At 43.2% G+C, this 25,984-nt stretch overlaps 1 protein-coding gene across 11 annotated transcripts in view; it reads left to right on the forward strand.

Moving 5' to 3' along the window:
- Positions 1 to 1,220: 1,220 nt before the first annotated feature.
- PARD3 (par-3 family cell polarity regulator) overlaps positions 1,221 to 25,984 on the forward strand; it is a 442,650-nt gene continuing 417,886 nt past the window's right edge. For all 11 annotated transcript variants that reach the window (XM_058024007.1, XM_058024041.1, XM_058024016.1 and 8 more), the window contains exon 1: positions 1,221 to 1,390. In XM_058024007.1, coding sequence (XP_057879990.1) covers positions 1,271 to 1,390 — 120 coding nt within the window. In that variant the 5' untranslated portion in view covers positions 1,221 to 1,270. The remainder of the gene's footprint in view (positions 1,391 to 25,984) is intronic.

The following is a 25,984-nucleotide window of genomic DNA, read 5'->3' on the forward strand; positions in this document are numbered from 1 at the left end:
TGAAGTTCTTAAATTTACTAATACTGTTGCTAAGGGAACAAGAGCACTCTGCCAGCTGGGACAGCTGCTGGGCAGGGAGCACCAGAGGACACGTGCTGAGTTGTCCGGTGTTGTAGAAGGATGTTGACATTATGTGCTACAAAGCTTGCTTGAATTTCACATTTCTAGTGCTGTGTGTAAATTCAGGAAAAAAAAAGAAAAGAAAAAACGAGAGTTTTTTTTCACTGCTTTCCTGTCCTCCAAACTCTGCTTTCACTCTGGTTAAACTGTTTTACCATTTCTACACAAAAGATATATATTGTCAAGCCACACTGAATGACCAATGAACTGTGCAATTCCATTGTCCTCAATGAAATCCGTGGAAAAAAGTGCACGGTATCTATAAACGCCTGTGACTTCTGACAGCTTTGCGGAGGAGATTGCTCAGCGGTTCCATTGATGCCGGTGTTACTGATGATGCAGGAGGTTTTGCACAGTGTAGGTCCTGTTGCGTTAACAGATGCCCCAAAGCTCAGGAAGGCCATCGGATTTCGGCCGTGAGAGGTGGCTGCGTACCCCGGACACCGGGAGGAACAGCAGACCGCCGTGCTGCCCTGCCGAGCACCTTCTCTTTCCCCGGAGCCGCGTACCTGAGGCAGGGCGGCGGCAGGAGAAGGGGCAGCAGCGGTGCTCGCTCCCCCCGGTGCACCAGCCAGGGCCGAGAACCGGGATTTCGCGGGGCTCCTTGTGCCGGTGCCACCCCGGCTCCGCATCCCCGGAACCCGCCGGGGCAGAGCGAGGCGGGGGCATCCGGAGCCCCTCGGGCTCGCTCGGGCCACTCTCTCCGACCGTGTGCGGGGCCCGGCGGCTCCTCCGCCCCGTCCGCGCTGCCGGCGCCCCGCGGAGCCGGCCGGCTGCCCCCGCCCCGCCGCACCGCCCCACGCCTCCGGAGCGGGAGCCAGCGCCGCCGCCCCGCCCGCCGCCGCTGCGCGCCGGGGCAGGAGCCGAGCAGGTGGCCGCGGGCAGCGCCGCGGCATGTGAGCGGCCCCCGGCCCTCGGGAAGGCAGCACCGGCCCCATCCTGCGCTGCCCTCCCTTCCCCGCGCCTCGGCGGGCCGGCCGCGACGCCGGGGCGGAGGCAGGGCGCCCGCAGCGGCAGCCCGGCGGCGGCCGGGGGCTGAGCGCCGCGCCCCGCCGGGGGGCGGCCGTGGCGGAGGGCGGAGGGGAAGAGGAGGAGGAGGAGGAAGGCTGCGCGGGGCCGGAGGGACGCGGGAGCCCCCCGGCCGCACAGGATGAAAGTCACGGTGTGCTTCGGGAGGACGCGGGTGGTCGTGCCCTGCGGGGACGGGAACATGAAAGTTTTCAGCTTGATCCAGCAAGCGGTGACCCGGTACAAGAAGGCGATCGCCAAGGTGAGGGGCGCGGGGAGCGGCGCCCGCGATCAATATGGCGCTTCCCGGAGTGGGGAGGGAAGAGAGGGGGAAAGTCCGGGCTGCCCCGCCGGGGGGAGCGGCGGGAGCGGGGCCGGAGGCGGCCGGTGGCGGCGGCGGAGCCCGCGGGGAGCGAGTGCCCGGCGCCACCGCAGGGAGCGGGGGCCGGGGGGGGGCTCGGCCCCTCCGCAGCGGCCAGCGCGGCCCCTCCGCGGCTCCCTGCGGGCGCCTGGCGGGCCTCGGCCCTTTGTTCGCCGGTGCCCGGCGGCTCCCGGGGGTGTCGGTGCGGGAGCCGCCCGAACCCGGCCGGCGGAGCAGCGCGGAGGCCGGCGGTGCCGGCTCTGCCCCGGGGCGGGCGGCGGGGCCGAGGCGCAGCGGGCCGGGCGGGAGTCGCCGCGCAGGGCTGGAACTCCAGCTCCAGGCTTCCCGGCCCTCCAGGCCCGGCGCTGAGGGCGGTGCGAGGGGACCCCGCCGCAGGGGCGTCCGGCAGCGCCCGCGGGCCGCCCCCCGCGCCGGGCGAGGCTCGGAGGGCCCGCAGCAGCAGCGCGGCCGCCCGCGACACCGCCGCGCCGCGGGGGAGGCTGCTCTGCGCGCTGCGGGACGCTCCGCCGTGCCCGGGGTGCGGGGGGCCCGGCCCGGCCCGGCCCGGCCCGCGGCGCAGCCCCACAGCCGCCCGCGCCGGCCTCTCGCAGCCCCATGTTGAAATCCCGGGCTGTGCGTGTGCAGGCAGTTGCAGACTTGGCTTTCCCTCCATGGGCAACTTGTTGGGCTTTGAGTTTCTTCCCTTCTTTTTTTTTTTTTTTTTAATTTTTCCTTTCTCTCTTTCCTCCCCTCCTCCCTTCCCCCCCTCCCCCCTCCCGTACTTTCTTGTTGCTGCAAACTTCTTTTTAGTCAACTGGTTTTTTGGGCAGTATGACCATCGCTGGCTGAGAAATTCAGCAGTGCCCTTCCCCTTTCCTCTGCCTTATCGATCTAAGAAGTTTTAGTGTGCTTTTCCCTCTCATCCCTTCTGAGACATTTTACACTTCTGATCCTGGAAGTTTTACTTTGGCAAATGCAGACTGCCAGGTTGTCCTGAAGCATGCAGTGGAAGGAATATTGTGAACATTTCGTTGATTGGTTTGAAGTGATTCCTGAGAAAAATTTTAAAATCAGTTTTTTCATAGAGAATTCCAAATGCTGGAAGGAGAAAAGTAACTGAGTTTCCCATCACCTCCCCACCTGATTCCTAAAGTGCATGGTTTTGAAGACAGCAAACATATTCTAATTCCATCTGGAAAAAGAGAAAAATGATTCTTGAGGATATGGCTGTGGCTGCATACCAGCTGTCATTCCTATACAGCAGTTAATGCATATGGCAGTCTACTTGCATATGGGGGTCTGGGGCTGAAAGTACCTCTCTGGTTAAGGTAAAGCAGTGATCAGTAAAGTGAGACTGTTTGTGGAACACTGAATGCCTCATTGGGCCATTCAGATGAGAAATGTTTGCAGCATTTGATCTTCAGTATTACAGCATTAATAAAAGTAATTATTTTGCTGTGTTTTGTTCCAAAACTGCCCCGTGTAACTCCTGTGCCAATGGACTGCATCCTGGCTTCCAGGTATTTAGTTACATTGAGGGGTGGCAGTTGCATTCTGCAGCATAATGTTAAACCCGGGAGGGATTGAAGTTATAAGCACAGGGGAGGCACACAACAGTCACCAGGAAAAGGTTACATCATTGCAAATTTCAGTTCAGAACAAAAGTGGCCCACCTGTGGAAGCCTGGGAGGGAAAAAAAGTAACTCTTAATATGGCCATGTACTTGTTAAAGGGACAGCCAGAGGGGCAGCCAGGCTTTGACTGGTCCTAGGTATCAAAAGCTCTGCATCCTGGGTTAAAATGACATGGTGGTTTTATTTATTAGTATTTATATGGTGGTTATGCTAAATGCCACTGGTGTGGACATGAGGTAGCTGCAATTACCGAGATTGTTTCTATTGGATGGAAATTCTGTGGTTGAAAACAGTAGCAGTGTCCATGGACTTTTTCTGAGTGTTTTATATGGTCACTGTCAAACCTTACTTCTGACTTGAATTTGCTGAACATTTTCTGTGGTGATGTTTAGGTGGGAGGAAACTGGATCTTACAGTAAGTAAGTTTTGTAAGTAGGTGTATAACACTGTTTGCTGTGCTTGCAGTAGAGTAACATAGTAATTGTATGGTTTGGATGCTGGAATTCCACGGATGACTCTGTTTTCATAGCAGTTAGATGGTTCCTTTCTGTGCTAGTGTAGCAGATGAGCAAATCTTCAGTTCATAAGGAGACAAGAAAGGGGACAAAGTAATTCCTAACTGAGAAGATCAAAGTATATGTGCCCATATGAACTTTCAGTCTGGCAGCTGGTATCAAGCTGACACTGAAATCTACTTCACCACCACTATACTTGTATGGAAAGAAGCATATCTGGTGGAAGATTATTCAAAATATTTGAATGAAGTTTATGGTTTTCATACTTACAGGCAAAGCAGCATTTCTCATCCTGCAAGAATGTGTGTGTCTACTGTATGCAGCAGTTCTTTCAGGAGAATTCCTTGAGAACTGAGTTGTCAGCCCTTCCCAGATTTCCCCCGCTTTGTCACGGTTTCCCACTTGTGATTAGCAGTAAGTGATCTGCACAGTGCACTTAGGATGTCCCTGTGCAGTTGTAGTGAGGCAGCCCAAAACCATGCTTGCAGAGTGCCAGGAATGAATAACTTCAGAATTTGACCTCAGTGTTCTGGCTTGGTATTATTTAGGTTGAAGAGATGTGTCGAGAATGGAAAAAGTACTTACGGAGAACAATCCACATAATAGTACAGTTCTTCTCTCTGAAAAATTTTAGGAGTTCAAAACATACAGATAGCACAACTGCAGATAACTGCAGTTAGTTCTGGGTGCTATGTCTTTGATGAGGATTCTGAGTGAATCCTCAAATTTATCCAAAAACGTATTATGGATTAATACTGCTGTCAGTGCTAAGTCTTTGTGTGTGGAATTAGTTATTAATATGACAGGCTGTGTTTAAAGGCTGGTCTCTGTAGTGTGTATAATTTTTTCTGTTCTTTTGCTTTTATTCCAAGAGAAGCTTTGTTTCTGAAACATGATGCGTTCTCTCTGCAGGTTGTGTTTGCGGGAAATGAACAAGCAAATGATGAAAGATGTTTGAAATGTCCACCTTGTTCAGGGCAAGTGGAGTCAGCAAAATCGATCATGTTAAATGAAACCCAGTTTTCATGGGGGCACGCTAATGGTGCACTTTTGTGTGGCTGGATGGAGTGATGCAGCCTCTGGCACAATCTCTGCCTGAGCCTTAAAGGAGTTCAACTTGGGCAGGGGACAGCTGGCCTCAGGAATGCATTTTCCAGACCCTGCTGGTCAAGGGTTGTGCAGATTTGGAGTTGGTGCAGTCCTAGCAATTAATTTACTGGTTAAAAACTTGCAGAAAGGTAAGGGGGATTAAAGAGGGGTGGTCAGCCACATCTGAGTGGCCTGCACCAAAAAGAATAAAGCAGACAGTTGAGATGAAACATGCTTATCAAATATTGAACCAGTGTTAAAAGGTGGAAAATTGTTATAAAAATGATGTATCAAGCAACTATTGAAAGGAAGTAATTGTGCATCTTGTAACTTTGGTTTGATCTAGATGTTGCCAGAGTTGTTTCTGACTTTTTTTGTTGACTTTTCACGGTCAGCATAATCTCTTGTGCTTTGATTTTTGCAGAGGATATTGTAAGCATTTTAACTTTTATCTTCTTTTTCTTGCAAGTAAAAATAGGTATGCATAAGCAATGGGTAGATATAACTAAAAAAAAAATCATGTGATGTAAATGAGCATGGTAAGCAAGAATATGAAATAGGAAGTTGCAGATTTGCTGGAGTTGTTGAATGTCACATTGAGTCCCTAGAGGGATTATTTGGTCTCCATGATAGTTCAGGCTGATGCCCTGCATATCATGAGCTTGTAGTGGTGTTCCTAGATGTCATATATAACCCTCATTTTCCAGTTAAAAGAAACAGTTTTCTTGCAGAATCAAAATTATTTTAATAGAAGTCTTGAGACACCTTTTCCCTCTCCCATGCCACATGCTGTAGGAGATGAAGTTTTGTGGGGGTTTTGATGTTGCATGGAACAATACTTCAGTTGTTAATTTGAAAACTGCAGTGCAGTAATATTTGTGAAAAGAAATTGTAATCTTCTCTTTGATAGTGTTAGAGGCTGTTGCTGATAAGAGACCAGAACTGCAGGAGAGTTGGCAGGGTAAGCAAAGGTAACAGGTGTCAGATGACCATATTCTCGTGTAATTTGTACATTGGGGGCTTAGGCCACCCAAAGCTTAAAGCTCCATCTCTTTGGTAGGTCTGACATTCATCAGCAGGGAGTTGTGAGGGAGGAAGGTTGAAGTCTGAGTGATTGTGTCTGTGAAGCTTGCTTTTTTTTCTGTTTTTGGTTTTATCCTCCCCAGTGCCAGCTAACGGGGATTATTTGCCTAAAAGTCAGTTCTCAGACAGCTGGTTCTCTGTCAGGTGCACAACGGCAGCTTTGATGCAAGTTACATTCTACAGAGCAAACAGTTGCACAGTTCCTCATGACTGTGTCACTGGGGCATGGTTTGTAGAGCCTAACACATGGCTGGGTTGGTATGAAAATCTGCTGATTTTACTTGGGCTTTGTGTTGTTCTTGGCACATTCTCTCCTTGAGCCTGACCACTAGGTTTTTGCCACAGGCTTAAATGGATCTGCCACAATGCCCATTCAGTGACCCCTTTGGCAATACTCAAGGGCAGCAGTGGCTAAATTTAGCATAAAAAAGATTTCCAGTTCTTTTTGTTTATGTGTGGTTTTTTTCTTTTTTCTTTTTTTTTTTTTTTTTTAGATTTGGATTTCATTTTTCTATATGTGCAGATTTTTCTATATGTGCAAAGCCTTTTTTAAGTAAAAAGAAATCTTACAGGCAATTTCCAGAATGCACAGGAATCCTCTTAACCCCAAAAAGGAACCAAAATGCCAAAAAAATCCCTGTCACCCCTGCTGCTCAGTTGGCTATCAGTTTAGTTCTATCTGGCACCCCAGGATGATGTGTCTGGGCTGTGCATTCAGTGTTGGCTGGGTAATATTTCAGTGATTTACCTGAAGTCAGCCAGGATTCCGTGGGGCTCTGGGCAGTTTTCTCCAGCTGGCTCTTGGCCTCTTCAGTGACGCCGGGCTCCCAACAGTGAAGTGAAACCCAGCTGACAGGAACGTCATTCTGCTGGGCCTTGGTGAGCAGCACTGCAGAAATGCTGATTTAGGGAAGATCAGTACTGAAATGGGTCATGATTGCTTCACATTTAGAAAGCTGCTCTGTGATCCTGCAGGTTTGGTGCTGGAAATGCAAGGCTATAGTGATAAATTCCCTCTGCTCATTATGGAAAACTTTCTTTTAACCTCTTCTCTCCAATTCTGTCTGTGTTTTCAGCCAAATCAATGTTTTCCTGTCATTGGCTCATCTGTAAATACAGGTGGCTCTTGCACATGGCAAGAGAATTTGCAGGGTGAAGATAGAAATGAACCTTTGGAGCAAGTGAGGCAGTGGCTGTGGAAGTCCCTGGCATGGGCACTTTGCTGTACAGCAGTGCTGTGCCCCAGGGACCTGGGGCTTGCAAGGCAGGAGCTGCACAAGCCCTGCCATGCCCTCTCTGCCAGCTCTTGCCTTTGTTCTGTGCCATCCATGCAACAAGGGAGGAGACTTGTCTTAAAAAGGCCTGAGAGCCACGCTGGGGCTGTACCCCTGAGATTTGAGCAAGCAGGCACTTGGGATTATTCAAAGCTAATAAAGAAGACTGAATTCTGTAGTGTTTAAAAAGAGGGTCTTGAGAAGTGGACACCCTGTAAGCCCTTCAGCTTTGAAGGTGCTTTCAGTGAAGGAAGGGTGTGGTGCTGCTGGGGCTGGCTGGTGTGAGCAGCACCTATCTCTGCCTGGACAGGATGCACCATGGATTTCAGTTTGGCATGATGTGGTTTCTCAGTGTTTCCCTGTTACTTACAGTGATGAAAGTGAAGTGTGTGTTTGTGGAAGAGTGGCTGGAGAGCCATTTCCCTTTGAGCAAAGCACCATTCAGCTGCTGAGCAATTCCTGTAGCTCTGAGGGGAGGACTGTGCAGGAGCCTGTGAAAGTGCTCAGTGCATTTGGGGAACGGTTCCTGCAGGCAATCTGGGGTTTAGGGAGTTGCCAGCCTTTCTTCTCCTGGGCAATATAGCCTTCCACCAGTGGAAAGGCATCTGATTCTCATAGCTTTTTACACTTTAACTTCACTTATAACAGTCACAGATGTTTTAGCTCTGTTACAAAAACACCACTGGAAGTAACACTTTCTCAGTTGTACCAGACTATGACATCTTTTGGTCGTGGCACATTTAATCTGGTAAAATAAGACTGAGTAAATGGGGGAGAAATGCTGGTGATCTTAGTTATACAGAATAGGGTTCATGTAGCTTTAAAACAATTTCCTGGTCCTTCAAAGGAAAACAAACCATTTCATCCAAATATAAATTGAATGGATAAAACATGCAACAATGCTGAACCAGTGCTTATGTAGATTGAAAATAAAGTGGAATTCTTCTAACATCAATCCAGAATATAGCACAGATGTTCTCACTCAGAAATATTTTCTGAGCAGTAAGAAAATAAAAAGTGAAGCAAAAAGTATTAAAAAATTCTGGAAGATACTTTAGGGCATCTGTGCTTTATTTTTTTTCTCCTTCTTTTTAATATACATTATATATTTTCTTTGTTTCTTTGAGGTCATTTTGATGTAATGCTCAGCAAGTCTGGTACTGGAAAATGGATAAAAAAACACCAAAAACCAAACTGCCTTTGAGCTAAGTTACATAATCCAGTGAGGCTGTTTAAAAAAACCAAGAAAGTAAAAAGAAAAACAGCAGCATGGACATACATAATACTTGTCAACATGACTAATATTGCTAGTGAAAGAGAAATGAATCAAATTTTAAGTTGGGGAAAATAATTTTAAATTAACAGCAAATATTAAGGCCTTTGTGTTTTTTGAAGGAATCACATTAGTTTTACTTGCTACAATACCTCAACAGTGTTAGTTTATTTTTTTTTTCCTATGGGTATCCTTAGTTATTTTTTTAAATTGGTCCCAGGTATTTGTTAAATTTGAAATAATTTTAATAACTATTTTGTTGCAATTTTTTTTTTTGTTCTCTTTTCCTTTTTTTGGTAACTTGGTGTTAACTTATTTTCTATTTCAATCCCTGTGGCAAAGTGATGCACGTGAATCACCTATTTAGTCCCAAACAAAAGCAGAAATGCATTCCTACTTTCCTACTAAAACTCTTGGACTGCATCCCACACTCTACATCTCAAGGCTGGGGTCTCTGGTGCAGGGGAGGAGGAGTGAAGACCAAGAGAGGTTCTGTGCAAGATGATCCTTGCTGCCCAGGAGCAGAGATGAGCATCCCCTGGAGCTGGGCCCTGGGGTGCTGCTGTGTTCCTGCCGGACACCAGGGCTTGGTGCTGGACATGTTGGCTGCTGTTGCCTCCCGATTGTCAGGATGTCTGTGGTGACAGAAACAGGGCAGGCAGAAGGGAGACTGTGGGGAGAAAGATGATCTTCTGTGGGGTTGTGTTGTTATCTTGTTGTGTTTTATATTTCTAGAGTCCCATACTGCCGCAATCATATTTCTAAAGTCTTGTACCTTCTAGGTGATATTTCTTGGGGGCAGTTCTTCACAGCACAGACTTCTTCTGCTCTTTGCTGCTTCTTGGTCATGGCTCCTTCCAGGCTCTCCCTGACTGGCCAAGCCCACCCCCTTTCATCACAGTTATCTTCATTAGCTGCAGCTGCAGCCCAATTACGGCCATCACAGCTGCAGCCCATCAAGAACAACCTGGGCTTATCAGGGCAAGGCCTATATACAGATATTCAAATACAATACAGATATTTTACTAGGACTCCTACTATAGGGTTGAAAAAAAGGATGGGATGTCCTTGGAGTTTGGTGAAAGGAAATGTGTAGGGGGATACAATATAAGAAAATAGAGGTAGCATAGAAAGTGATCTTACACCTTAAGGAGTTGTAGCTGAGCCAATTATTAGTGGTTGGGAACGGGCCTGACTTTAACAGGCCACAGCTGTAGCCAATAAGAAGAGTGTTATAAAAGAGTGGATTGGTTGGTTGAGGGGAGTTTGGGTCAGCTGGCTGCTGTAAGAAGGAGGAAGAGTCAGTGCTTGGAGGAGCTGCCTACGAGAAACATCAAGGAGGTATGAAACTCTTGCAATAAGGAGACAACAGTGCGAAACCTTTGCAATATAATGACAACAGAAATGCTTTTAAAGGATAGATAGGTATGACTCCCATTGTTTTTTCTTTTCACCTGGGTGGGAAATGGGAGTTTGCATGGAAGCAAGACACCAGTGCAGTAAATGAGGTACAAACAGAAAATTCCAAAGATGGGAAGAAATGGGTTAACTTGGTGCTCTGGAGGCAAACAGTCCATTTAGTAAGAGGATGAAAAATTCACCTCAGTGGCGCAACAGATATCACCCAAAGGCTTTTTTAAAAAATCAACCTGTGGAATTTGTTATAGGAAGCTTTTCCTTCTGGGCAATAAGCTTAGTGAAAGTAGCGTGTCCCTGATTTGGTGGGGAAAATAGACTCTGTTTTGGAAAAGCAGTGTCATATTTTTGGCCGTTCTCCCCACATTTGCTCATACTTAGCCTGCTGCTGATGCAGTGAAATCACGAATTTGTTGCAGGAGGAGCAAGCTGGTATATCATTAGCTGTTTTCTTTTTAAGTAGCCACATTTATAGGATTTTTTTTTCTGGGTGTGCACGTCTTTACAGACTCAGAATAGCAATTTAAAATGTTTCTGGTGTTGATGTGTATTACTAGAAAAAAAATAGTTACGTGGGTATAAAGTATTTTAAATGGAGATAGAACTTCTGGGAGTGCCTGTATGTTTGTGTGTGCACCCACTTAGGTGTTTTCATTTGTTTGAAGAAACGTAGCCACACTTAGTAAATGGAAAAGTAGTTTCACCTTACCCCATCTTTTTTGCATGCGCTTTCAAAGTTGTTGAGTTACTCTATCTTCCCCCTAGGCAAAGGCCACATAATGTTTTTTTCTCCTCTGTTAAATGTCAGAAGCAATACTTGTGAGAACCTTGCAGGAATACAGATCTTTGTGCATATAACGAACAACTTTGTTCCAAGTTCTTAAGGGCCTGAACAGGAAGGAGCTGAATTCAGTAAATACTGGAAAAATTACTTCTGGGGTTGCTGGAGTGTCTCTGAGACCACGCAGCTGAAAGTTTTGTTGCTATAACAACTTAAATGACAGTTGAAAAAACCCAATAAATTGGAAGCTTCAGAACCTTTTGCTTCTTTAATAAGCTGCTAAGTGAAATAACAAAGCTTGATTTAATTTGACCTCTCCAAGAACCTGTTGGACCATATGTCATTTGTGTTGCTTTAAGTGTGCATTTGTTTGTGCTGTCAGTTTGCCCCTCTGCCTTCTTATGAAGACTTTGTGCCTGCAGCTGTGAGCACCAGGAAAGCAGCCAGGTACCAAAAGAAGAAGAATTTAGGCAGCAGGGCTGTGGTGGCCATCCATTCCTGGTGAATGAGCTCTGGCCTCAGCACTGTGTGCAGCCTGAGGAGGGAAGGGATTTTACTCACCTTGGATTTGTCTCTGGCAGTAGCAGGCTGCTGGAAGACTGCTAGCCTGAAGTGTTAGGCTTTGCTAAAAGTTGAAAAGTATTGTGCAATTATAGTAATTTGGAGAGTATTACAATAGTAGGAGAGCAGTCATCTCTATGCACCTCAATTATTCTGCTGGGTGTTTCTGGTTTTTACTATAGAGATGAGTGCTGGGTAAGAGAATAAATGCTGCTGCTTTTGCAGGGAGATGAGGGGAGGTAGCTCAGCAATGGCTGTGGCTCTCCTGGAGTGGGGTAGCCAGCTTTGCAGGGCTCCTGTGAGCTGTGTGTGTGTGAGAGAGCTCAGTGAGGCAGCAGGTCAGGTTTGAATCAGGGTGAGGGTGTGCTCTGGGTTAACCCCTAAATGCTACCAAAACTTCTCTTGTGGCATTGTAGGAACGAGGTACCTGGGGATGGGAGAAAGGAAAAGACCCAGCACAAGGGACTTCTCCACCCTCAGTCAGACTGAGTCCTGTCTTTTGGGCATGGTGCAAGTTCAGAGCATTGCTTCCAAATCCTCTATTGAACATTTTTTTAATGTCATTTTAGAAGATAGGTTTGATGGTTTTTGCTCTCATTGAGTTTTTTTAACAGTAGCTTTAGTTGCTCTTTCTAGGTTTTTTTTTTACAAATGAAAAATTACATAAATAAATGCTATCTGTAATAATTCTGGAAAAATTGAAGTTTGAATGAAGAAATATTAAGAAAAAGTAGACTGGCTGAAATAAAGTAGTGCTTTTAAATTCAGAATACTGTGTTAGCATAGGCTCTCTTTGTAAAAAGGCCAATGAATGTGACTTTTAATGACTATAACTGTATGCAAAATATTTGTATGTTTAAGAGCTTCCATTTGAAGAGAAAACCTTCTATATTTTCTGGACTTAACTAACCTGATCTGAAAGAAAATGTTATGCTCTGTATGTAAAGCAGCATATTTAGTGTGTGGTTGTGTTAGGCAATGGAGTAGTGTCCTTACTCTGTACCCAGTGATCACTCAGGAACAGAATTCTTTGGTAAACTAAACCCAGATGTTCATGTGTGTGAAATGTAATCAGTGTCTATAAGTCTCTCCTTTATTAGTATAGCTGTTTGAAGTAAATTCCTGATGACCCTTTTGTTGCTTTGGCATTGCCATAAAATAGCTGTTGTTAGCTTGAAGCCTCTGCTGAATTGGAAGCCACAGGTAATGAACATCCTGTATTGTAGCTTTTATGAAGATAAAATATGAAGGTGTTTATGAAATATTTAGCTCAAAAGACTCCTGGTCCTTACCCTGTCTCTGTGGAGCTAAGAAGTTTCTTTTGCTGGTGGAATTGCCTAGCTGAGGAATGGAAGCAGCAGTGAAGGGGAGCTAGCTTGTATGAAAAGCTAATCTGTGCTGAGTTAAATGTTCTTGTGAAATTTGAATATGAGGTAATTAGCTTGAATATACTGCTGTTTCTCTTTTGGCATCTGGAAAAGTCTAAACAATCTGCTGAAGGGAACTGTATCCTAAATCTACTTCCAAAATACTTTTTCACAGTTGTGTATTTCAGACTTGATTAAATCTGCTTTTTGTGGTGTTATTTTCCCAGTGGCCAGTGTAAATGGCTGAGGAAAGGTTTGGGCAGTGCTCTAGGCTGTAGGTGTCCTGTGGGCTGTTCAGTTTGATCAGATAGATCCTCATAGTTGTTCCCTTTATAAAAATGCTATCAAGGTGGATCTGTAAATGCCTTATGCATGCATATTACTCTTCTCAATTAAAATATTTACCATAGCCATCCACATTCATGGTACTTGAGTCAAATTAGTATGATATGGTCTTTTTTACTCTAAATTGCCTCAATGTCATAGTTCAGCACTTGCTTGGTCTCAGAACAAAATAAAAAGGCTTTTAAAATTTGCTTCATGTGGAAGTTATTAAACTATTTGGAATCTGTAAATCACAATAACTAGTTCTGTAAGCTGTATGTCTTGTTTTTATAGACTCATAGTGGTTTGGGTTGGAAGGGACCTTAAAGATGACCTGCTTCCAATCCCCTTGTCATAGGCAAGGACACCTTCCATTAGACCAGGTTACCCAAAGCCTGATCCAACCTGGCCTTGAACACCTCCAGGAATGGGGCACCTGCAGCTTCTCTGGGCAGCAGAGAAGTTGCTGATTTTATGGGTTTTACGGGTGGTCTGTGTTACCCTTTATAAGCCCATGTATTATGTCTGTGATTAGACAGTGTGTAAAGACTGCTTTAACTCTAGCAGCCTTCACAAGCTGCTTCTAATTCAGTGAGCCAGTGTTTTGTTGCCTTCTGAAAAACTGTTTCCAAAGGCTGGTGGATGCCAGAGACATGGTGAATAGAGAGAATTAAGACACAATGAGTCCACATTTTTTTCTTGATCACTCTTGGGGATTAAAGTTGTGTGTGATACTGAAATAAAAAGTAATAGTTTTTCTGTGATTAATTAGTGTTTTAGAAACATGCTGTTTATCATTCGGAATCTTCCTGTCACTTTTCAAAAAGTGTGCTGTTCCTTCTGAACTTAAGTGTGTGATAATTCAGTTTGTGTTTTGTGTTACTCTTCAATGTAATGTGGAAACTGAGATAGGAAGCAGAGATCTGAACTCAATTTATAATCAACAGCCCTTTGCAGCCTGCCTTTTACCTGATGGCTGCTAGGGAAGCCAGCCTTTGGGGAAGACCACATGGCTTTGGGTTTGTACATTATGCCTAGATGCAATAAATAAGAGGGTCAGTTCTTTGCAATTGCAAGCTGTGCATTTCTCAGCATGAACAGCAAATCAGAGACAGCCTGGTGCTGCTCACTTGCTTTGCTGAGGGAGAGGGGCTGTGAGATCAAACACTGAGCTCAAAGATGCCAAGTCTGTCTATTTTAACTTTGTGGCTCCCCTCTCCCTGTTTTTGAATAAGTAGGACTGCAAATACAGCATGGTATGTAAAAGCAAAGCTGTGGAGTTCTCTCCCCACTGCTTGCATCTTTATATATAGCTCATTCTGCTGATCAGACTGTCACACCTGCTACCAGCCTCCTTCAGAGAGCAGATTGCAGCCTTGCAATTTAAGTGCTCCTAACATATGTTGGTGATACACCAGCAGCAGGACAAGGCTTTTAGCTTTGACAAGCTCTACTGGTTTGGGGATGTTGTTAAATGGACAAGAGAGAAAAAAAAATAGAGTAATTTTGAAAAAAAAAATTAAGTAAATATGCAGAAGGATAAAGTGAACTAACGCAATCTTCCACTTTGTTGTTTTTTTTTTTAAAGGATGGGGTTTAATATATATTATGCTTGGTATAGAACTCCACAAATAAAACTTTCCCCTTTGTCTCATGACTTACCCTGTTGCCCTGGTCATTACCAGGGTGTTGAATTTCCACATCTGTATCCAGACTCGCTGGTGCTGGGTTGCACTTTCTGTGTCCCATTGCAGGCACCAGCTCTGTTACTGCAGGGTAAGCAGAGGTTCTGATTCACTATGTGGTTGGGCTGCCATGGTGTATTCCTCACTAGTAGACGAATAGTTTTTATAACTTGCTTTCATTATAGGATGAACTGCTTCAAATTGCCTAATTTTTAGCATGCAGGTAGGGTTATGTGTACAGGTTGTGCAAGTTGTTAGAAAAGCCTGAACATTTTGTGTCCCTACACAGTTAAAAGATTTCACTACTCAACTCTAATTCTGAAGTCAGAGCATGTTCAGAGAAGTTTAATGTAGCTTCAGTAATTTACAGTTAAAAAATAAATGGTACTTTTTTGTGAAAACTATTGCTTACTCCATTTTAGTGAGTTTCCCTCTGCGCAGGAGCCTGAGTTATAGAAAGCAATATATGTAGAAGTGAGCAGGACAGACTAAAAGTGCTGTGGTTCAGATTTAAGGAACAGATACAGTGTCTTTTGGTTCCTTTCAGAAACATTGGCTGAATCTTGTCGTGAAGATGCAGGAGATATCTGGTTAGTTTTGCTTTCCTGATGCTGTGATTTGAGAAGGGAAATGTATGTATCAATGCTCTGCTTCTTCATCTGTGAAAGAGGGGCACAGAGTAGGTGTGGGCTCCTTTTTATCACTGCTTGCCAAGACAGGGCTGCTTTAACTGGGAAGCTGTGTAGGTTTATTCCAAACACAGATGATGGAGTACGGGATTGCTCACCTGGGAGCAGCATTGTGTATTCCTGTGGCTCATTCTCTGCAAGGACCTCATTAACACATGCATTTCACAACGATGTTAATTGCAGCAAGTGAGGCATTAAGTCCTTCTGTGGTTTTCTCTTCGTCTTTCTTTGACCTTAGGAAAGAGAAACGTACTTTGCTGTACTGTTGCTTGTGCTGCAGCCATCAGTTGTAACAGCATGCAACACCCAAACTATCTGCGAGGAGATGGTTCTTCAGCACCCACTCCTCTTAGCAGGGCAGTTGTCTTCTTTGCTTTGCCACCTTTCCTTTCAAAAACTAAATCAGCAAGCAAATATCATAGCATGAGATGGGCAAGCTTTATCCCTGCAGGGTGCATGGAGAGAGCAGGCACAGGAGGTCACTGGCTGATCCAGGACCACACAAACAGTTCAGAACCAAGCTGGAAATAAAGTACTGACCTGCTGACTCCTTCATTGCAGGACTATCTTTCCTCCCTAGTAAGGATGTGGTAAAATATTGCTGTACTTAGTCCTTCTCCTGTCCTGTAGCTCAGACACTGTATGAAAAGACACACCAAGCTTCCCAAGCTGAAAAGAGAGTAGCTTGTGGTAATTGGCTGTTGGAAAGAAAGTCTCTTAGTTTTTGAAGAGTGTGGAGTCCATCATGTTAAACTACTTAATAATGTCTGTTTCTTATGTAGTTTTTTTCAAATTGGGTTGAAACTTCCACAGAAGATCTGTCCTTGACAGTGTAGGATGTTGATACCAGTGTTGTTTAAATGCTTGTAACTTAAAATGTAAATAAAAGAAATGCTTATGTTTGACTTCAGTATAGCTATCTAAAGGGATTTATAAGTAGTGATTTTTGTTTAAGTGACATGCTGAAGCCAGATGAGGTCTGTCAGTGATGAATTTGTTTTAAATATGAGAAAATTGGAGAAGGGAGAATATTAATCCATGACAGTAGAATTTAAATCAGCATTTCATTTTTTTTCCCCATAAAGTTCTATAATACTCTCTTAATGCAGAAGTATGGTAAATAAAGGTGGACATGGCCAAGAAATCTAGGTAGTTGGTAAGTGCTCTAATAGTGTTCAGCTGTGGGTAAGAAAGAGCTGTCTTTGTGGTTATGCTTTTTTTTAGATTGATGGGGTTAATTGCCTTGGTCTCAACTTAGCTTGTAGACTGCTGTGCTACAGATGCTGATTTAAAAGGGACTCAGTCTACCAAAACTTTTTAATCCCTTCTGCATACAGTGCTAAAAAAAAGCATGTTTTCCCTGTGTTAGGTGTAAGCTGTAAGCATCATATTAGGATCTCTGTATTATAATGTCATACAAGGATGGATCTCTGTGTTGTGAATAAGGAAACATGCAGGGCTGCAGTAGGGCTAGAGGCAAGAAACAGGAGAGTACAAATTTAATAATAATACTACTAAAACCTGAAAATTGGGGTTTTGCAAATCATAATTCCACCCTAAACCAGTTCTTTCAGAATGATTGATTTGAATTTATCAAATGCTTTAGCTTTTGTGTTTAAAAAACATTCTAGAGCATAACTGCCATTTATTAACACTGCTTTTGTTGAAGCCTTCAGGTTTTATTAACTGCTGTAATAGTCATTGTGTTATCTCCAGCATTCTGCAAAATTGTCTGGTGGACTATGCAGCTGGGGGAATTTATGAAATCGTTTTAGATGAGATTATAACTGTTTCTCATCTTTTTCCTGTAGAACCTGTATTTTCAAGTGACTCTGTACAGCTTTGATAAACATGCTGTTACTAGGCATGGAGAGCCTGAGACTTCCATGAAATCTTGCAGAATGTATCTCTTAATGATTTACATGAATTATTTTGTGTATCTTGTTGTTTTGACATATCCTTCTTATTTTAGACAGCTTTCTCCATTAGAAAGCCCCTGAGAAAAGAAAAGCTGCTTGTATTTAGATTTAACAGTCCTGAGGGTAACAGTTCTGATGCTCTGCTTCCTTTGCTGCCTTTGGAAACAGCTATTCTTGACCTGTTCAATGGCATCTCTGTTCCTGGCTTTTTCAGAGAAGTTCATTCTGTTCTACTACATTCTAGCCTCTATTGTTTTCTTCTGGTGTTGTTTCTGATTTTTGTAAATGATTTTTGCACAGCAGTGTCCCCCCTTTTTTCAATGTGCTGCATGTACATCAAAAATTCTAGTTTAGAAGTTTTCCTCGTCCTCCTCCATTTCTGAGTTATATAATGATGCTATGGAAAGAAATAATGATACTTTGGAAACTAGTACTGTATTTGTTTTATTTTGTTTTTAGGCTGCTCACTTTTAGGCTTTCTTGGGGCTTCTTTTTCAGCTGTTTTAAACTCAGGCTATTCCCTATACCAGGACTAATCAATTCTGTGCTGTCCCATTCATCTTGCTGATTAACTGATTAGATGAGTTGTTCCTTAAGGCATGCAGTGGCAACACAAGGGGTGGCTGCTGGGCAGGAATGGTCCCAGCAGGGCATTTTTGCTCTGGACTCTCTCCTGCGCTCTCCTCATATGCCTAAGCTTGCCCTGTGAGGAGGATTCACAGTGACAGATTTTTAAGCTACCAGCAATACTGTCATGGGAGTCCTGCAAATGCTGCTCAGTCAGGACTTTTTGTTAAAAGTTGAGTTTTATTGAAAGCAATTGAATTGCAGTGTGTGGTGATGAATGGATGTATGGTGGTAGGGCTCTGCAAATTCAGATTTTGATTTTTTTGTTTGCCCTGTACTTTGCAAGTGGGATATATTTCCAAATGAAGATTGTTCTGATAATGACTTAAAAGGCTATTTCTGTTTCTGTTGTATCCCAGGTTGCATTTATACTGAATTTGTACACCATTAAATAACTTTAAAATATTTATTTAAGAGCTAGTGATAATTTTTCTTTCATGTAAACCCTCTTACTTAATGTTAAGAGGGTGTATAGTCAGCATTTCATCAACAGAAAATGCATTGAATGAGCTTGTTACCAAGCAAGCTGGATATACAATCAATATTAGAAAAAAACCCCTGAGCTGAGCAATGTGAAATAGAAGAAATAATTTAGTTAAAAATGGAAATTGATAATTGTCTGTACTATATATCTATATACTTTTCACTGAAGTACAAAGCCTATAAAGTCAGGTATGTTCATTAATTTACAGATTGCTCAAACATGACTGTGATCTGAGTCAATGGAACTTCTTTCCTAGGAGAAACCAGCATATCCTGAGGGTCAGAAACCCTGAAGGACACACACTTCTTTTTTGCATCTTGTTTCCAGGCAGAAAGCAAAATGTTCTAATTTTTTTCTCCATCCTCTCTTTTTTACTGTTTTTTCCCTCCTCATCTGGAATTGATTGTAGCAGTGGGCACTGTGCTTTCACAAACCAAGCATGCTTCCATACAATTGTGATATTTGCTTGCTGCTTTATCAGTCCAGGGCAAACGGTTCAATCTCTTTTTTTGTGGTACCTCCTTTTTATTTCACTTGCACAGTGCATGAGCATGGTTGTTAACATTCAGCTGTATTTGTACAAAAGAATAAGTAGGAATCATTCCAGCTCTACTGGCCATTGAAATACCTTATCTGCTTTTCTGTTCTTATTAAAAAGCTTATTCACGTTTTTCCCTGTATCTCATCTACAAAGCAAAAAAACTCTGCCAGCATCTTGTAGTTTGTGCTGTATGAATCAATGGAGAAAACAGTCTGCTGTGCGTCTGGAATTTTGATATTCACCTACGAAATCTGGAAGGTAGAGCATCTGAAAAGGCAAATGGTCTCAACCCTTCTTAAGCTCCACTCTGTGACAATGCCATGCTTAGTAAATATACTTTTGAATCTTGGAATGACTGTATATGGTACCAGGTGGCTCAGGATAATGGTTATTTTGTTGTGGTGTGTTATGGGACCAGGTTTGGTTAGAAACTGGGTAGAAGTACCCTGAAATCAGCAGAACTGTGTCCAGGGAAAGGGATCTGCCAGTGCAGCTGCTTGTCAGCTTCTGGAACTGAAATCTCAATGATGCCCATTTAGCACTTTGTGACTTTGTTTCTTTAGGTAGCAACCCTGCAGTGGGATATCAGTGGTGCCATGAAATCTGTGCAGTGCAGCTCCCCACCGTGAGCAGGGGTGGCCTTGTTCCCAAGAGTGACCCGTGCAGTTCCCAGCTCTGACCAGGGCTGGTGCTTTGGTATGATTGATCTCTGGGGATTACAGCAGGGAATGGGGGTGGGAAGGAGAGAAGGCAGAAGGGTGTATTTGTGTTGGGCAGTTGATGTCTGCAAGCCTACTCTTTGGATGAGGTGAATGTCACCTGTGTCACTTGGTTGGGTCACTCTGCAGTAGTACTCGTGGGGGGAATTGCTTCATGGGTGATTGTGACATCCAGGGACAGAGGGAACTGCTGGGCTGTCCTGTGTCATTACCCTGCCCAAAGTTGCCATGAGTGAGTGACAGCCCCTCCTGATCACCTGTCAGAGGGTCCCAGGGTTGGCCTTGCTGGCCTTTGGAGGACCTCAAAGAAGGCTGAAGCCAGTGCATTTAAAGATAAACGTCCAGCTGAGGATTTGCACTGTAGTTTGTCTGAATACAGAACATGACTTTTTGGCCTTGTATGCTGAAGCTATGTTGTGGGTCTTGGGTTTTCAAGAATAGATTATCTTTGAATTTTTCTGGTGGTGTTGGAGATCCCCATGGATCATATTTTCTTTACCTGTGGATGATGGCAGGCTCCATGATGACAATCAGCTTTCCTGTTCTGGATCAATATTTTGAACTAAAAAAGAATTGATATGTAAGACGGAAGAGAAAAAGTGGTAAAGTAGCAAGAGACTACATTTGATCTTGCAATGGTTTATCTTCTGGATAACCACAGGATTGAATTTCATTGGATTTCAGTTACAGGAACAGAGGCCATAATGAAGGAGTTAAGTGTGTGTCCTGAGAGTCAGGTTACTGACATTTTGAGGAGTTACTTAAATTAGCTTAATGTTTGTTCAGAGGTGGAGCTTATGGGTTTGTATTTATTTTGATATTTCTGTTATTGTCTCTCACACACACAAAGATTGTTCTGAAATAGAGTTTAGTTACTGTTTTATCAAGAAAGAATTTGGGTTTTGTCCTCAAAAACCCCCAAAGTTTGCAGAATGTGTTTGGAGTGGCCCTCTGAAATGCTTTACTGTGACAGAGAACCTCTGCATGGGTGGCATTTCTCTTTGGTTGGGGTACATGGAAGTACTCAGTCATTCAGAAACCCCTCTGCTCCACTGTAGTAGTTTGGGATGAGCATGAAGTTTCCTTTTGGAGTGAGCTGACATCAGTTGCTGTAGGTAGCCTGCTTCTCCTCATGGGCAAATATTGAGATTTCAGCTGTCTGGCAGTCTGGGGAATGTGGCTCCCAGGTGAGGGGGCTGCTCTTCAGTGCTGATAAATTGCATGAGTGCAGGGATCTGCTGGATTCCTTTCTAGCAAAAAAAAAACCACAATGATGTAAACGAGTAATTTATCTTTAGAGTTTTGTTTTCTGCAGTTCTGCTGAACCCTGTTCATACTCCTGAGCAATGCATGTGCATTCTGAAGTGTCTTTGCCTTGGTGGCTTAGGGCTTACAAATATTAAAACTCTGAGAGTAGCCCATTCACTGGTGAATGGTGTTGGTGATTCAGATGCCTACTTTTGGAGGCAAAAGAAATAACAAGATCTGAGAATTATTTTTTGTTGTTTAGCAATCATTTTTCACACGATAAATGATGCATTTTTAGCATTCACAAGCTAAAAAATGTAATAGAAGAAGCTTGGATATAATTTATAAGTACTTTATGTGTCATGGTGGTTAAAGGTGTCTCTTTGCAGTTGGAAGGAGCAATAGAAGGAATGGCGAATCAGCTGGGATGACAGCTGAGTCAGGCAGCCACCCTGCTCATGTGATGGAGTGTGTGCCTGGACTCTGGGCACAGCAAGGCTGTGTGGAAGCTTCAGGTGTGCATTGAGAGAATATGTTGAACTTAGATACTCACACTGAGGTGGGGGTGTGTACTGAGGTGTCTGTGAGGAGGAACACAAAGGTCGCATTTGCATGGACAAGGAGAATAAAGATGTTGAAGCTTTAATTTAAAAGGCTTGTGCTTGTCGGGGTTTAGCCACAGAAAGTGTTTGGCACTCAGATTTGTGTGAATTGTTGCTTCTAGATGTGGATGCTGCTATCTCCAAAACTCTTACCCTTGGTTTTGTTTATATTCTTTATCGATATTCTTTATTGATAATTAAAACCCAGTTTGGGAGACTTACATGGGCTGTTCTGTGTAACTGTCAGCTTCTTGTGGATGCCTTAAGACACTTTTGTAGCACAATTTCTTGTGTTAAATGCTGTTGTTTTACACAGAAACTGCACAAATCTCTAATTGCAGCTCTTACTGGTACTACAAATTGATATCCTCATACTTAGGCTGTCTTCATCTCTTTCACCTTGGTTAAGTTTGGTGTGTAGGGCAGTGTTTATGTAGCCTAACTGTTAATATACAAGATTGGAGTATGCATAAACTCTGTTTAGGGCAGTGCAGAGAAATAAATGTCTTTAAGATGTGAATCACCTGTCCTGAAGCAGCCATGTGAAATAGCTCAGTTTTTAGAGTGCAGGAGCTGGCTGCAGCATGCTGCAATCCCTTTGGCATACACATTTCCAGTCCAGGTGGCTCAGCTGGGTCATTCCATGTGTCCTTTTGTCACAGGCCACTTTTACACTAGGGTGTGATCTTGCTGAGTGGCTGCTGTGTGTATAAGTAAATATATGCATGAAAAAACACAGCTACCTCCCTGAAACAGCTGCTAGCTCATTATGTGGCCATAGGTGGGTTGCACTGTCTTTACATGGGATAGAAATGTTGATGCCTTGCAGGATGTTGTGAGGGCTAGGCAATGTCTGTATGAGATTGTGCATATTTACTCATTTCTGAAAAACAGACTTCACTCTTCTCTGGGGACTATTTAACTCCATGGAGCTGAGCCATGTTGAGAAAGGCTTCTTTGTATCTGTTCTTGGGAGGAGGAATTGGCACACTCCAGCTTCTCCCACTTAAGGCATTTACTTCTATTCCATCAATAATTTAATGGATTTTGTTTTAAGGTCAGCAGCTTCAAATTGTTTAGAGAAATCATACCTATATTTTTCTAAACAAGCTCAGATCAACTTTCCAAACCCACAAATTTAAAGAAAAGGAACATAAGACCCTGTTTATATCTATCCTCTAATTACCCCGCATTACTGCTTCCTAGTTGTGTAAAACTTCACACTCTTTACATGTTACAGTAGATAATTTAAAATTGGTTATTTCAACCAAGTAATTGTCTCAAGATCGATATCCCTGCTCTTTCTGCAACTTTGAAAGCAGCAAAGTGGTGATCACATAGAAGTAAGTAGTTTTTGCACATGCCTTCCTCTTACAGAGGAGATGTGAGGTACAAATATGAGGAACCTTGGAAAAAGTGCAAGAGAAGTACCAGGGTTGTATTGCTGCTTCTGTGTAATGAAAAGTGGTGTCAATCAGATACACAGGCATGTTGCAGCACATCTAGAAGTTGTTTGAAAAGAAATCAGAGCCATTGTTCCTTCCACTGTAAACATTTTGTAACTCTGATTAAAAAGTATAAGCAGAAAACAGTTGTTCTTGCAAGGAAGGAATTGTTATATAGTGTGTTGGGGCAAACAAAGTGGATTGTTTGGCAATTTCTATAATGTAATGTAAAAAATGAAGTTTGTAGTGCAATGCCCTTATGGAGGCAGTCAGTGTCAGGTAAGCCTCTTCTACAGACAGCTTGTTACAAAGATAAGCAGGTCTAGAATTTGCAGGCAGTTACTTGCACTGTTTTGGAGTAATGTTGATGTTAACAGCTTGCTAGTGTTGGTAAATTTGGCAGTAAAACTTTTTCAATTTCATTTTGTAGCATGAACACTATCACACACAAACAGGTTGTCTCAATATGTTGGATTTTTTTCACCTCTCAGGAGATGTACTGAGAGGTGAAATGCTCATTTGCAGTCTTGAAGGGTGATGTTTCTAGTTCAGGATGGGCAGGCATCAGGGGCTTTGTACCACTTCTGGTGTTCTTGAACTGAGATTTTTGTAATCCCTATTGTAATAATATTTATTGCTTGCCATTGCTCAGCACAATACTAAGAATTGTTTCAAGGCTGCAAACCTGACTCTTCTGCTGAAACAGTTTTAACTGCCTGAGCTGTTTTGTGCTGAAGTTAGAGGAGTATGGAATATTCATATGGAATATGAAAATATATTTCTCTTGGTTGTTTTGCAAGTCATGTCTTCATTTATGTGAGCAATGAAAAACCCTTCTACAAACTGTGTTTCTTAGCCTAGTGATTGTAAAATCTGTTAAGGGAGCTTTTTTTTAATTTTTTTTTTTTTTTAAGGAAGAAACTTCCAGAAGGTCCAGCTTCTCTCTCAGGACTGGGTACTGGTATTTTACCAGGGATCCTTCTTTTTCTTTCTGCCCTGCTCCTCACTGTAATCCTTAGTAACTACCTGCTGTGTATCACTGGTTTATTTTTACTGTTTTTCCCAGTGTGGGTCTTACCCAGTGTTTTTCCTTGCAGTATTTGGGAGTTTGTTGGGTTGGCAGATGAAGGGTGGGTGCTGGTGGGCACTAGGCACTTGAGAGGAGAGTGCCCAGTAAAGCAAATCTGCTTCTCAGTGCAGAGCTCTGTGAGCTTTGCCAGCTCTTCCTCAGTTTCCATGTGGCATTTTCCCAACCTTTCCTGGTGAACACTGACACTTGTATATGGATGTACTGAAATTCAGGTGTAGTATTGTTAACATGGTGTGAAGCCAGAGGAGCTGCTTATGTGGTGAGGACACCATTAGTTTTTTAATTTGTAGCTGCTCTTGTACTTTGAAAAGATGCTTCCCAGCTGGGAAATCTTGTTTCTGTGAATCCAGGTGGGAATTCTCACCCTAGAGAATTTTATCTCTGCCTAGTATGACCAAATACAAAATATTATGACTAGCAGTTCCTGTGAAACAGTAAATCAGGATGTGGTGAGTTAGTGATGAAGTATCAGAGAATCCATTGGTTGAGCCAAATTGTGTTGGAAGGCAGAAGATGCTTTGCCATCTGCAGTGACCTGTGGAGCAGGTGGGTTGGTGCACTGGGTGTTAAGGACAAAAAAACAAGCAAAAAACAAGCACCTTTTCAGTGCACAAAGCTTGCCTGGTCAGGCCTTGCTAGCATGAGAGTTCACACCAGGTAAATCGTGAAATTTCAAGTTTATTACTTACTTCCTTGAAGTTTTTAATTTGTCAGAGTATTTACTTTAGACATTTGCAAAAATTTGAGGTTCTTGAAAGTCTTGCTGTGCCAACATTGCCAGGCTGATACAAGTGGGCTTTGAACATCTTGACGTTAATAGTGGTTTGAAATGAGGTATTCAAATTAACAACTCGCAGCCTTAAACTAGACTGCTCTAAAATCTTTTATGTTCTGCATGGTGGATGTTAAGCATAGAATTTTACTGTGAATTATTTAGACTATCTCATTAGATGTTGGTATCTGAGTGAAAGAAATAGGGCTATCTAGCTTTGTAAAAATATATACTAGTATCAGCACTGGTCAGAAGAAGAAATTCTTCCAAGGAACATGTATTATCTCTTTCAACTGTATCTCTTAAAAAAATTAAATTGCATTCAGGTGTTACTTATTCTAATGCAACTTAAAAGTTTTTTTGGGAAAAAACAACGTGGGAAGACTGAAAAAAGTGTTAGGAGTAATTGCACGCTTCATCAGGGAGGTTAGTGTAATGACCATAAGATTTGTATTTGTTATTCCTACCATTCCTCTTTATTTGGAATGATCTTGTGCCTTCTCAGCCCTATAGCCAGGGTTTTGAATAGTGCTTTAGAAACTGCCACTGCTTTGGAAAATGGGGTAAACTTGCAGAACCAGTAGGTAGCTTAGTTTGTTTTTTTTTTTCTTTTTCCTTTTTATTTTTGGGTACCATGACTGATGGTGAAATCAATAGCAGTTTAAGGCTGTATGCGTTTGTTACCCTAAACATGTTTTTTGATCCTAAAACAAGGTGTGTGTAACTTTTCACTTGTGTTTGGGGCCCATTGCAAGTTGAGGTGTTGACTCTCATAGAAGCAGCAGTGCTTCCCTCTTTAATGGGCGTGGGGAGGGAGCTTGTGCATGGCTGTCCCCAGGGCTGTGGGAGGGAAAAGCCTTGCAAGGGAGGGAAAAGCTTCTGCTGAGGATACGTTGGAGGCAAAATGGAACTTTTTGGGTGAGGCAAGTGGTCGCTCTAGGAGAAGGGTTGGAAAATGTCAGCAGTGGCAGGAATGGGGAAGAACCTGATGAGCAAGTAGGTTAGCTCCCAAATGGAGAAGGGTAGCCAGAGGCAAGGAATAATAAGGCCAAGGATAATCATCCTTCTGGTAATGCCTGTACTGAAGAAGGAAGAAGGTTCAGTTATGGCCCTGCCAGCAACACTTTGAAGTGGACCAGAAACTTCTGTAGCCTTTGGACAAAATTAGTGACAAAAATAGTTGTGGAAGAATTTTTTCTTTTTGGTTTTACTTAAGAATTCACTGTAGAGGACTGGGGGAAGGGAGAGCAGTCTGTCTTCAAGGAGTGGGACTGAAGCAGCATTTGTGTTATGTATGAAAGAAGAGATAGGAACCAGGAAGGGAAATGTTTGAAAGTGACAAGTTTGTTTGTAATTG

This window comes from Melospiza georgiana, chromosome 1 (genome assembly GCF_028018845.1).
Source record: "Melospiza georgiana isolate bMelGeo1 chromosome 1, bMelGeo1.pri, whole genome shotgun sequence".
Taxonomy (NCBI): domain Eukaryota; kingdom Metazoa; phylum Chordata; class Aves; order Passeriformes; family Passerellidae; genus Melospiza; species Melospiza georgiana.